Here is a 14,066-nt window from a genome sequence, read left to right on the forward strand (position 1 = left end):
AAGCATCTACAGACTATCTGGTTGGGGAAAGCTGGTCTTCTGTCTCAGAAATTCTGCCATTGGGTGTAGATGACCATATTATGAACTAGAATTCAAAAATGCATAAAGTACCTTCTATAAAATCATTTTCATTGTAAAGCTGTCTCTCCCCTATTCCGTCATCTTCATCTTGACCATCTTCTTCATCTGGATTATTGATTACCTCGAGGCCAGCCTCAATTACTTCCACCAATTCATCTCGCTTATCTTTCCTGACAGGTTTCTCCTCTGGGTGTCGCGTTAGCCCCATTTCCAGCTGGAACACCTTCATGGAAGTAAAGCTTTCAAAAGGAACGACTCCATATTCACTAGGCAGCTTGGCCCCCATGCTCACTTCAGCTTTGTCTATTTGAGAATGCAGGTATTCCAGGAGATCATTGGGTGCTTGTTCTTTGGTGCCTTGATAACCCATGCTGTTGACTCTTGGGGTTTTCTTCTCCTGTAACAATTTTAACTTGTCACTCATTTCCTGAAGCTCCTGCTTTAACTGAGCAATTTGGCGCTTGAGGCTCATAGCTCTGGTTTGGTAATGTTCTTCTTGCTCCTGCAGGAGGGCTTGGTAGTGCTCCTTACCAAAACCCTCCCCTACAATGCCAGGAAGTGATCCATTGCCATCCGTTTGTGGAGCACATTCAAGGAGGTACATAAACAGCAACAAACTCAACAGCAAGGCAAGACCGACCAACAGCCACCGAGTTCTGGCTTGAAATATTATGCCTCTTCTAGGCATTCTTACGGCACTTAAGTTGTATTCCAACTAAAACAGCTGATGTTTTTGGTCATGTCTTGCTAGTATTTTCTGAAAGGAGCAATTGTTTGTAAGCTGAACCAAAACTATTTCTACTGATACATCCATTTGTGTGAGGCAAATAAGGGGGGAAACTTGCAACTGTTGTCTTGCTCAAGCAATACTGCAGAGATCGCAAATCCCAGTATTGCTACAACTTCCATTATTGCAAGCGTTTACAGTCCAAACAGTCAGATACAGCCCCCATTACTTTCAGGGCAATTTGTCTAAACATACGTTTTTGGAGGTGTAGTGAATTTGCTATGCTTCTCTATTCCAAAGACAACAAGTTGAAAACGTATCAAATTCTGATAATTATAAAGCAAAACAATCTCGCAATTTATAGCCATGGGGGCATTTTAAAAATATTTTTTTCTCGCTATCTGCGCAGCCCCTTAAGAGCCATAAATAGCTGAGCAATAGTAATTTTCATGGGCAGTCTGCAGGATATTTTCCTCTGGTGCTTATGCTTCTCTCTCCTCCGTCTTGGAAATCTGTAATCTGAGTCAGCAAAATTAAGGGAGGGCCTAGAATTAAATGAAAAGTACACTCAGTTAGAATCACAAAACAGGCAAACATCTGGAAAACACATGAAGGCAAGTTTTAATATCCTAAAAATGTAGACATGATGAATCACAAAATTTATTTTTCTGCGATGGCCCATGACAGGGGCGGGTTGTAAACCTTCAATTCTTTCTACTGGGTTACACACCAGTGACTTCCTTCTTGTGGAAATGTCTGAAACAAACTCATCCAACAGACTACTAAAAAACAGCTTTTTTTCCAGCTACATAAGTGGTTGTCAGAATTCTTTCCCCTGCTATTTTTGTCATTTCTGGAATGCATCATAACCAGTTTTTTATTTAAACGGCAATGTATTAAGAAGTTAGTGAATTTAACTCCTACTTTCAATTATATTTTCTGTCACCATGCAGGAACATCTACCTTCTTCTGAAAAGGGTACACGGGAAACCTGTAGTTTTTTCAGGTAAAAAAATGGATGGTCAAATATGAGGTTTAGAATTCCAAAAATATTAGAATGTGCACTTGTATTTTGAGAGGGGCTTTATGGTTCTAAAACAACAAACTATGGGGGTTGCCTTCCAACTTGCATAACTGCAGGTGGGTAAAGACCAACCCTCCCACAATCCTAAAACAGTCTCAGCAGAACCTCTTAACAAAACTACCCCTATGCAAAGTGCTAAAAGCACTGTAGAGATGTACTAACAATAGCTCCTCCGCAATTGACAAAAACACCTATCTCTGAAGACCTGTCAGGGTATTAAGGCCTTTCCATTAGGAAGAGTGTTTTGGGCGTAGGGAAGAGTCAGATAAAATTATAAATTAATATCTACATGCACACTGAAGTAACTAACACCAGGTGTATCTTCAAGTCACTGACTAGAGTCCAGATGTGGTGAATCAAGATGCAAGAAACAAGTATGAGACAAAAAAAACCACACCCAGCTTCCAATCTCTATGGGCTGTATCTACCTAATCAGTTCTACTAGTGCAAGGACTTTAAAAAGTATTTATTATAACAAGTTTAGGGAGGGGGAGGAAAACAGAGCAGATTTAGGGGTTGTGTAGAGAAATTCCAAATTTTGGGGGAGGGGATGCAGCAGCAGGGCTTAAACCCACTTTCAAATATTTAACAAAACATTCGTAGTCCACTCAAAATGCTGTTAAGGCATAAGCATTCATGACAATCAGATTTTGTACTGGAATAGATTTTTTAAAGGCATGTAAGTCAGAAATTGTATGCATTACCATGTTAACTGAAGGCTGTAAAATATTCATATCTGAGTAGAATGAACAGGAACAAGAAAGCTCAGTACATTTAAAACTCAAGCACAGACTAGGCTAACAATAGCAACATAGAGACAATCCCTTGAGTTTCTGGGGAAACCATCGCAGCATTAGTTTGCTTTCTTGACTATGAGAGAACATCCTTTTGACAACAGCGTTCTGCTTATTGACATATAAGAAAAGCGAAAGAACACAGCATTGTTTAACCAGTCACTTCAACCTCCAAACACACTTCACAGTTGAGAAGCAAGTATCCCCTTCCTCAGAGAATAAGGCTGGCAGCCATCATCTAACAAACTGAATACTTTGGCAGATTACACAGATGCAATAGCACTGTAAACTAATATGCATTGTAAACCTAGCAGCTCAAGGGACAGATCCAGTACCCAAAGGATCTTTTATCAGGCTCTCAGTTGAGGCTGATTCTTCTTATGAGACCTACTCTACCTCTAAACACACAAAGACCCAGACAGCTCACCAGTTATGTACAAGACTCAGCTCTTTGATGTCCCCAGTTTTAAACCAGCATTCCCTGATGGCCTGTTATGGGCATTTTATTAGTACAATTCCCACAAAATGCAAGACAAAAAAATGGCAACTACTTATGACTAAGATAACCACTTCACTTCTTGCAAAAGAATCTCACATACTCTAAAGCAAAGGTAAGCCAGACAAAATTAATAATGGCTTCTGTTAAACAACCAAACACTTCTATCATAATAATGGTGTGGTTGAATATATCCTTCTGATACATATGCAAACTTCATTTCCCAAAACTATCTTAAGGGTGTTTTTTTAGGCTACAAAATGGTCCTTTGGCTTCATCGTTCTGTGGTTATCTGACTCAGTTTAAGATCATCAGCAATTTTACCTCCAAGAGAAAAATGTTCCCAGACTTTTCCTTGATTTTGCCATTTGGAAAGTGACACATTTTTTCAAGCAAAATTCTTATTCTACTTACAGGAAATGTTAGCCTTCGTGTATCTTCATGGGACCTACTAGAAAAGCTTTCAGACTTCCTCCCCCAATCCACTATGGGCTTGAGATCACTGGTTTATTCATCATATATTTTGCAAAGTCATCTGGTAAGGGTGAGTTGGTATTCGGAATCATACTGCTTCCAACAATGGATACAGAGCATAGAATTCATTATTTTTGTTCTTTTAAAGGTAGCAAGTGTGGTTATGAAGATAATGAATAGGCCACAGGTTAAACTAATTTGAAATGAAGCTATATCACTCCATCCTTCCCTACAGCACTGACTGAACCTCCTTTCAAATGCCTTATCCTCTGCTACTATTCCAGCAACCCTCACTTTATTAACTAGGAATCTGCAGTAAACTTTGTAAACAGTAAACATCTTTGCCAAGACCCACTAATAGTGGTCATGACATGAGACTTAAAAATAAACTTAAGACTCAGCTGAACACAAAAAATTGTTTGCCTTCATAAATGGCTGTTTGCTGCTTTCACTGCTCCATCCACTGCTCTAGCCTTGTCCCCTTCTAATCAACCATTGCTAGGAGCCGGTAATTCTGTTATGTCTCTGCCATTGAGTGAAACTAAATAATTCACTCTTGATACAGAAGCCCAGCAAAACAAGCCACCCCAAGGAGGTGTCAGGAATGCACACAGAAGCACAGCGGGTGCGTGCCCCCAGACAGCATGGAGTTTGTACCACCACAGAATGATTTTTACATGAGAAAAATAATGCCTCAGCTATCAGAAGTTTCAAAAAAGCTTCATCTTCCCTACTCCAACACACATTTTTACAATCAACTGAATCACCGCAGCAGAAAGTAGGTGTTTGGGGGCTGGCAGCTACATGTTGAATTATCCCCAAGAAAAAGCCAACATACACTCTCCACTCATAGAAAAGTAGTTTGTTAGTAGAGAGACCTCAGTGAAAGCCTTCCTGAACAAAAATGTCTTCAGTAGACACCTAAGCATCATCTTGCTAGGCGCCTTTGTAGTTTTGGCTGGTAATTAATACCAGAAGGCAGGAGCTACAACACTGAAAATCCAGTTTCCAGGACAGGCTAAGTGCACCTAGGGGGAATATAGTTGCTCCCAGCAGTGCCCCATCTGAGGAGCACAGCGAAAGGGCACTGGGTGTCAATCAGCCAAAGGCTTGGTTAGGGAGGAACACTTTTGCCTGGTGCCTAAAGGTGTATAATGAAGGCACCAGGCGGACCTCCCAGGGGAGAGCATTCCACAAACAGAGAGGCACTACAACCAGTGCAGTCTTTCCAGCAAAGCTGTTATTTGGTGTTGATAGGATCAACAAACTAGCTGTTGCATTCTATACCAGCTGGGTCTTCTAGGTAAAGCCCAAGGGAAGCCCCACATAGAGCACATTGCAGCAATCCAGTCTTGACGTTACCAATGCCAAGCTCACAGTGGCCAACCCTACCTTATTCATGCCATAGCAAGACAGTACACACGCAGTCTGCAATGGGAGCAGGTATTGTATAAGCAGTCAGGCTGTATCACACTCCATAGTGCCATATAACTCTAATTGAAACACTAAATTTTATTATCTGAAGCAAAAATGTGAAGACCATAAAACACTATTTTTCAATTCCAATAGAATTTGGCTATGATTAGCAGCGGTCAGCAAACTTTTACAGCAGGGGGCCGGTCCACTGTCCCTCAGACATTGTGAGGGGTTGGACTATATTTTGGAAAAGAAAAGAAAAAGAACAAATTCCTATGCCCCACAAATAACCCAGAGATGCGTTTTAAATAAAAGGACACATTCTACTCATGCAAAAACACACTGATTCCCAGACCGTCTGCAGGCCAGATTTAGAAGTTGATTGAGCCGGATCCGGCCCCCAGGCCTTAGTTTGCCTACACATGGATTAGTGCATCAGCTGCGACTCCCCACCCCCTGAGAGAGAGAAAACCTGTTGACCATTATCCATGGCATGGCAACCTCTAGATGACTAGTTGACTAGATTGGTCAACTACATGGGCTGCCTTTGAAGACTTCACAGAAGCTCCTGTTGATAGCCAGACAGCTGCATTTTGAACTGGCACTACCTTTATAAAGTTTCTCCCACGTACTTAAACAGCGACATTTGTTGCCGGTCCATTTTCAGGCACAATTCAAAGCACAAGTTGTTACGTACAAAAGGGGCTGACTTCAACCACATGTTCCTGTCTGACCATTAGTCATTGTCAGATGCTCAGTTACAAGCCCCTCTGTCATCAGAAGGGTGTTCCCAAATATGATTCCAACATCAGTGAAATACTTCGTTATTTGTCCAGGCATTCCAGTATGGTAACCAGCTGATTTCACTGTTTCTCAGCCTTCTGCTGAGTTTTATCATCTGCTCTTGGCCTGCTGCTTTCCAATTCCATTGTTTTAGTCTGTATTTTTACTGCATTTGTTCACATTGTATTTAGGTGTGTGCCTGCCTGAGAGCCTAGTGCTCATGCCTATTGCCTATATATTTGCCAAATAAATGAGGCATAATCTAGAGGGCATTGAACAGGGTAGAGGTGCCCCTCTGCTCACAGAGATGAGTTTTGGTAGCAAGACACACCTGAGGGAGGCCCTCACTAAACCCACTGAAAGCTTGGTGAGCACAGGTGGGTTTGCTGGTGGGAGGACCTGAAATGGGGTGTTCTGGGGCCAGCATTGGACCTGCTTGGTTTCAGCTGAAGGATATTGAAGACATAGATTCCACCTGTTCAAAAAAAGGAAAACATCATCCTTTGGAAATGATGGACAATCTGTCACTTCAATCTTCCCATCATGCGAATTTAGGACTATTCTGCCTATAAGCTAGGGGAGGAAAGAGTTTTCAGGAAGCCACAATTTTTAAACACCCTTCTTCCCCTAAGCCACTCTTCTCATCCAGGGCAGTAGCATGTGGGGCAATAAGCTGCAACTACAAGGAAACTGAACATTTTTTCTGTTCTTCAATTGTAGTCACCCTCACTTCTTCATTAAGAGGGGGAAACCTGTGAGACAAGGAGCAGAATCAAATTGCAACAGTGCAGGTTTTAAAATCCTCTCTCAACCTTATGCCCATCACAGATGGGATGGTAGACTTTTTTCACTACCTGTGTCACTATTATAATTTTTTATAGAGTTAAGGCTCAGCTGCCCCAAGCCTGTGTGGATAAGATGGAAATCGGTTTAGTTATGAAAGATTTGAGGTCAGACGGTAGACCTCAGTTTTTCAACACATAAACTGACTGTAAAGACTTTTTCAGTATTATGTACATATTGCTTCCAAAACAAGACATGTACGAGCGAAGGACATTTCTGCAGACATTGAGCACCAGCTGTCTCATTAAGCCCTTGCACAAATGGCTACTCCTACCACTCAGTTGCATTAAATTAATTTCTTAAAAATAGCACCAAACACAAGAATACTTCACCATCATCATCATCTGCACACAAAGTCATTACTTTATATACTACAATAGCATGATATTTGACATCTGTGCTGCGACATTACCCTGCAGCAGTCATCTCCAGAACACCTAACTCCTTCAGGGTCGGGACAGAAATACAAAATGCAATTAGAAGATCAGCAGACTTTAAAGTAGCAAAGAAAATAACAGCACTTCCAGGTTCTTTTACAGCAGTGCAGTTAAAAGCTCCACTGAGATTAGGACACGTCAATGCAACAAAATTTCCACAGTCAAGAACTGTTGAATTACTCAACATCCAGCTAGTCAAACAGTTCCAACATTGTATCTAACTCATTCACATTGCAAGTGTCTAGCATTGCACAGAGTGTTGCAGCAGAGACTTCAACAGTCCTACAATATGACATATTTATGGACTTTGTTAGAAAACAAAGCTTTAGTTCTCCTAGTTGTCTTTTTAGATTCGCAGCCAGAAAGCAGCCTTAAACTTTGTTGCAGCAAACTTTATTGGCTTTTCTTTGAATATATCCATGATAACTAAACTAAGAAAAGTAGGAGTGTTGCTACTGTCAGTACTGGATTACCCAAGAGCAATCAGAAAAACTAATAATATTTTAAGTTAAAATATTTGCCATAATTACATGAAGATTCTTCGTGACATTAACATACAGTAATAGACAGTACATGCAGTTTCTTTTAAGCAGCAATGTGCAATCCCACACATATATCCCCAGAAATAGTATATTTTATTCACCATGTCAGTAAATTGAATTTTCTCACTTTTATGGGCAACATAGGTAACTACTGACTACTATTTGCAAATGAATACCGTACTTGGAGCTGGCATAGGAACAACTTTCTTTAGCTTTTAACCAAGGTTGAGGGGTCAGAAGTGGGGCACAGAATGACAAATTTCCGTTCCTCTTACATGAAAGATTATGCCGTTGTTAATCATGGTTTGGGACAAACATGCATTGATGTGAACTATGGCTGAACATGGTTCAGTTCCTCGAAGCAAAATGCGACTGGCGCCCGGCTACTTTCAAATGCTGGACAGCAATCAGGGCAAATTATTCTGTCTCAAGAAAGAAAGAAAGAAAAAATAGCATGGTGGTTCAAGCTGACCCAGCACAAGATCCCTGCATTGCAGGGGGTTGGACTAGATGATCCTCGGGATCCCTTCCAACTCTGTATTTCCATGATTCGATGGTCTTTAAAGGTGCTGATAGTTTACATGCATAGGCTTGAAGCACACAATCCAGCCCCTTAAGCATAATCAAAAGACAAACACAAATACCTGATCACTCTAAGCACTTTCCTTCCCATTCCATCAGTGCAACAGAGGCTTTATGCGAGAAAAAATGATAGCCAAGATTTTGGCTCTCTTTACAAAGCAACAGTTTTCACGCCCACATGATTTCAAGTGACCAGCTTTCAATTTTTCTATGCAACTTTTTTCCATTAATTTTTTCTCTAACCAAAGCAAGGACAGATGGGAACAAATATTTAACCCACCCTAAGAGTAGACATCTGCCAGTTGTACTGATGATTTCATGAACATATTTTCCTTAACCAAATGAGACCACCAATATGTTTTAAAAGAAACAGGAAAGTTGTGACACGGTGCTTCATATGGTGTAGAACAGGAGTCCTCAAACTTTTTAAACAGGGGGCCAGTTCACTGTTCCTCAGACATTACTGGGTGCCAGACTATACAGTGGTATCTCGGGTTAAGAACTTAATTTGTTCTGGAGGTCCATTCTTAACCTGAAACTGTTCTTAACCTGAAGCACCACTTTAGCTAATGGGGCCTCCTGCCACCGCCGGGCCGCCACTGTGCGATTTCTGTTATCATCCTGAAGCAAAGTTCTCAACCTGAGGTACTATTTCTGGGTTAGCGGAGTCTGTAACCTGAAGCGTCTGTAACCTGAGGTACTACTGTAGTTTGAAAAAAAAAATGAACAAATTCCTATGCACACTGCACATACAGTGGTACCTCTACTTACGCGCACCTCTGGTTATGTATCCTTTGGGATACACATGCGGCAAACCCAAAAGTAATTTTCTGGGTTTCGCCACACATGCATGCACAGAAGTGCTCTACCGCACCACACGCATGCGCAGAACAAGCACCTCCGGTTGCGAAAACCTCGAGATCTGACTGGAGCTCCAGAACAGATCCCATCCACAACCAGAGGTACCACTGTATTTTATTTGTAGTGCACAAAACAGGAAAAACAATACAGTATTTAAGAAGAAGAGGAGGAGAGATTGGATTTGATATCCCGCTTTATCACTACCCGGAGGAGTCTCAAAGTGGCTAACATTCTCCTTTCTCTTCCTCCCCCACAACAAACACTCTGTGAGGTGAGTGGGGCTGAGAGACTTCAAAGAAGTGTGACTAGCCCAAGGTCACCCAGCAGCTGCATGTGGAGGAGCGGAGACGCGAACCCGGTTCCCCAGATTATGAATCTACCGCTCTTAACCACTACACCACACTGGCTCTTAAAATGTTATGGTATGGGTTGCAGTCAATGCCAGTTTACTAGATCACTCAGAGTAGATCTACTGAAAATAATGAACATGAGTCAATTGGGTCTATTAATTTCAATGGGTCTACGCAGAGTAACACTGAGTTTTGCCCACCTCCCAATTACTTGCAGTACTGTCCGAAACACCTTATTATTATTAAATTGGTCGTATTCTTGTTGAGCTTGTCTCTTGGCCTAGGCTTGGGGAGGGGAAAAGGTGGGGAGCTAAGAGAGGCAGAGAGAAAGGGAGCTTTGCCCACCGTTACGTTGCCCTCCTGTGTTTGCAATGGATCTGTGGCCGTCGGTGAGGGAGAGGCGAGCAAGCAAGCAGCCACACCAACATATATTAAAAGGAGCTCTTTTAGCTAGCCCTATCCTGCTTCCCCTAGCAGGCCAGCAGTGTTGCATGTCTCCCCTCCAAGCCCTCCTCGACTGGCGCAGGTAAGCCTTGGAACATTGGGGTGGGGGGGGGGGACCCTTTTGGAATGCCGAGGAGCCTTTTGGAACGCCGGGGACGGAATTGTTGCTACTTTTCGCTGCTTCCCTTTTTGTGTGTGCCAAGCGTTTGCTTAGAGCCTCCCCGTGGAAAAAAGGAAAGGGGGGGCTGAGGCGGGTTCTGCAGTTGCCGGGCGGGCCAGGTTCAGGACTCTGGTGACTGGATCTGGCCCACGGACCATAGTTTGAGGACCCCTGGTGTAGAATCTAGGTATGACTACTCTAAAGCACCAGAAATCTGTGTTACGTGATGATTCTGCATATTTTAAACTTGTTGTGTTTTTTTTAAAGAATGCAGCCTAAAGCCAAGAACCACAATTCATATCTGGTCTTCTCTTTTAGTTTGTGCCAGATAAGACCAGCAAGACTCATGCAGGGCTACTAGACGCCCTTGGTTTCATAACAACTTCCCACATATCCTATAGTTTAGTTCCATCTCGGATGAGATAGACATTACAAAAGAATGAATCAACATGCTTTGACTTTTTTCTGCCTAGAACCAAGAAAAGAAGAGATATGGGTCGGGGGAGCAATCGTAATCCAGACATAACAGTCACTATAGGATCATTACATTTAAACAGGAGCAATGGGACACCAGAACTGATTTGTCCCTGCTCCAATGACATGTACCAAGATCTGAATGCACGCTTAAGTAGCTATGCTACATAAGTGTCAGAGCTGGCTCCAGGTCCCAGCTCACAGAGGACCAACGCTAGCCGGTAGTAATGTACAAAAGTCTTTATTGAAGTACAGTTTCCATTTTCAAGCCGGAGCGCCCCAGCTCTACGTCTAGGGTTTAGATCGGCGAAGCTCCATCTGAATCTCCGCCCCCTGTACACCAGTTTAAGATTCTAGCCTTACTCCACCTCTTCCGTCTCTCCTTTCTCCTCTGGGTCCTGCTACCCCCCGGGGTCCCTTCCTTCCTGGATTCTTCTGATGCTGATGCTGACCCCCCTGACTCCTCCCGCTCTTTTCGGCGGGCTTTGGGACCTGGCTCCCTATCCGGGCTGCCAACTGCGCCGCCCTCCTGTACATTTGAACTTGGCGCGCGCGCCCAGCCTTCAACCTTCCTCTCGACCGTTTCCTCACTCCCCGATGGAGGCGTGGCCAATCCTGACTCATGTCCTCCCGCTGGCAGTGCGCCGCCTGATCCCGATGCCTGGGACTCCTCCCCCCTACTGCACTCTGGTGTGGACGCTGGTACTGATTCCCGACGGCTGCTCTCTGAGTCCCCTCTGGCCCCTTCTTCCTGGGGTGCCCCCCTAGGCACCCCCCTTGCTCTGACCATGGGAGCCCCTTTCTGTGAATCTTCCGATTCGCTGGAAAGACTCAGAGACCTCGGACCGCTGTCATCGCTAACATTTCCTTCGGACTCCTCACCCTCGCTCTCTATTTCCTCCCTCTCTTGTGCCTCTGCTCCTGAACCCCTGACAATAAGGGTTTGGGGAAGCCCAAGCCAATTCATCTATCTGGGAAAGCACCAAAGGGCTGAATCTCAAGTGAGTGACTTCACCTCACCATTCCTACTGCAAACTCCAATACATTTTAATTCAACTGGTGCCAGATGATTTCTGCACTGTGTCACAACAATGCAAGTTGGCTTTGCTTGAGGCTACAGCAACCCATGCACTTCTCACCTCCCATGATACCGAAACATCCTGCCAATTTACTGTGTGCTTTCCCAGTACGACATGTTTAATGTTAAACTTGCAACCACCCTGTAAAATTAGGTCAGTACTATCGCCGTATTCCAGAGGAAACTGGCTGTGACTTGCTTGAGGCTACCTAGAGAGTTCGTGGCAGAGGCAAAATACAAAACAGAGACTTACTGATTCATGGTTCAGCTTCGTAGCCATGACCAGTTCTGTAACACAGTTTGGAACACCTCAGCTGGTTCTTCTCTCAAACTTGAAAGAGGAACATCCAACAAAATTAAATGATCGGAGTAATTTATCTACTTGCTCCTCTGCACCAGGAATGGGGAACCCTTCGAAGATGTTGCTGGACTATACCTCCCATCCCTGACCATTGGCCATGCTGGCTGGGCTAATGAAAATTCAAGTCCAGCAACATGTAAAGGTCTATCAGTTCTGAATCCCTGTCCTATACCATTTTTTAAAAAGACAGGAACTATGAGTGATCGATTGTCGCTAGTAAAAAAAAAGCCCTCAGTTCTTCATTAACAAAGCACCCCATCTTGAGAGAAACACATGCTAAATACTGTCTAGCACACCATCCATTTACCACCCACAGCCTTCCAGTCTGCATGGGATAAACCACTGCTTACAAAACAGCCTACTCTGTAAGGGATGTGAAGAAATAATGAGTTTTCTCTCTTTCTGTATCTAAGTGAGAAGAGATATGTGAAGAAAAGAACAGGCACAAAATAGAGGGAACTAAGTTATAAATTTACGGGTGGAAGGAAGGAAGAGAACATACAGCACAATGCAACAGAGAGAAAATAGAGAGGGTACACGGCCCAGAGTTATTGCATGTGGACTGTTCGTCTTGCGACACATTTTAACTATCCTTTTGCCTATGAAACTACTATGACAGAAACAGATGGCTTTCTATTCCCTCCACTGCATGCTTTTGCGCATGGAGGAAAAAATCTGGTTGCAACTGAAGCAGCTATAGGACAACTTGCAAGAGTGGAGTGTGATTTTACGCAATTGTTTGAAGAAAGCAGGCTAGGAAAAGTGTGTCCGGGAAAGATAAGGCACAGATAAGAAACACAATTGTGATTAATAGGAATAAGGGTAACAACCAAAGAATCTTGCACACAGAATCATAAAATTGGAAGGGACCCTGAGGGTCATCTAGTTCAACCCCCTGCAATGCAGGAATATGCAGCTGCCCTGTACAGGAATTGAACCTGCAACCTTGGCAATATGAGCACCATGCTCTAACCAACTGAGCCATCCAGGCTATCTTCTAGCATTTCAACTTAGTCTAACCTATATCAATTTATTCGGAATAACCGCCAGCCTTGATGCTATAATCAAGTAATTCCTATGACAGAAACGCTATTCCCCAAGATATATAAGCTCTGGAAAGGTGGAGTGGGGGCGGGGGATGTTGCCTTCCACCACTCTGCAACCAGACTGCACGAATGAGGAGTACAAGGCGTCACCCGATTTGCATTCAGAGATCTTCGGCTTGGCGTCCTGAAGCCCCGAGAGGATTTTTGAGGAAGGAAGGATAGAAGGTTCTTCTGTAATGGGCCGGCGGGAGGAAAGAAAGGGTTAAGATACGGCGAGGCGGAGGGTTTATTTAAGAAAAAGAAACACACACACACACACGCAGGTGTGTAGGTAGGTATCCAAGAGTTGTTACCCATCCTGCACACACACACATTCCCGGGGGTGGGCGCGTGGGCACAACAACGAGCCGAGGTGGGCGAGATGTTTTCGTGACGTGAGCAAAGGACTTTGGACTAGACCTGCTCTGGAGAGCCTAGATTTGGGTGTCATGGAGGGGGTGGGGGTGGGTCGGTGGGCGGCAATCGTGGCACCGGGAGCGAAGAAAGGACTGGGAGAACCTGCTTGGGGCAGATGCGCCAAAGCCACGGGGAGGCTGAGATAGGAGGGGGAGGAAGGGGAGAACGGCAAACGTGGCCCGCCCGCCCCGCAAGACTCACCTCAAAACGGAGCCCCTCCTGCTGCTGCTGCTTCTTCCTCGGCTCAACTAGCAGCTCTTGCTGCTGCTGCTGCTGTTGGACTGCAGGCTGCGCCGCGCAGCAGCGGCCCCACTTCCTGTGAGCGAGCGAGGAAATGAGGCGGAGGAGGCGGCATCGGCGCGCCTCAGCCACTACTCTCCTCCCGGCCGCGGCAGCCCCTTAAAGCGATAGGCACCGGCGGGAGGGGAGCGTGGCTGCTGCCGCCGCCGCCGCCGCTGCCACTACTTCTTCGCTTTCCTCCTGTCCATGCTACCCGACCCGCCCTGCTGGCAGAGGGGTGAGCCATCTGAGGGCGAGGCCAGGCGCCCTCCCGCGGCCACAGGGGCGGGCGCCCTAA

The 14,066-nt window shown here is 44.4% G+C and overlaps 1 protein-coding gene and 1 long non-coding RNA gene across 5 annotated transcripts in view; one reads left to right on the forward strand and one right to left on the reverse strand.

Annotated features, from left to right (window-relative positions):
* The window catches only part of CSGALNACT2 (chondroitin sulfate N-acetylgalactosaminyltransferase 2), a 32,690-nt gene that overhangs the window by 18,335 nt on the left and 289 nt on the right, over positions 1-14,066 (reverse strand). Inside the window, exons 1-2 of one of the 3 annotated variants that reach the window (XM_083440480.1) lie at positions 13,691-14,013; positions 112-1,353 (exon numbers count right to left, since the gene is read on the reverse strand). In XM_083440480.1, the coding sequence (XP_083296606.1) occupies positions 112-769 (658 nt within the window). In that variant the 5' untranslated portion in view covers positions 770-1,353; positions 13,691-14,013. Of the gene's footprint in view, positions 1-111; positions 1,354-13,686; positions 14,014-14,066 lie in introns of those variants that run through there. The other 2 variants (XM_083440482.1, XM_083440481.1) reach the window with 2 other exon arrangements.
* LOC310677537 lies at positions 261-4,183 on the forward strand. 2 transcript variants are annotated; one of them, XR_014511247.1, is made up of 3 exons: positions 261-400; positions 3,599-3,726; positions 3,805-4,183. It is a non-coding gene; the product is annotated as an uncharacterized lncRNA (long non-coding RNA). The 2 variants fall into 2 exon arrangements; XR_014511248.1 differs by having other exon boundaries at positions 3,599-3,720.

Source organism: Podarcis tiliguerta, assembly GCF_965153285.1.
Source record: "Podarcis tiliguerta genome assembly, chromosome: 5".
NCBI classification, from domain to species: Eukaryota; Metazoa; Chordata; class Lepidosauria; order Squamata; family Lacertidae; genus Podarcis; species Podarcis tiliguerta.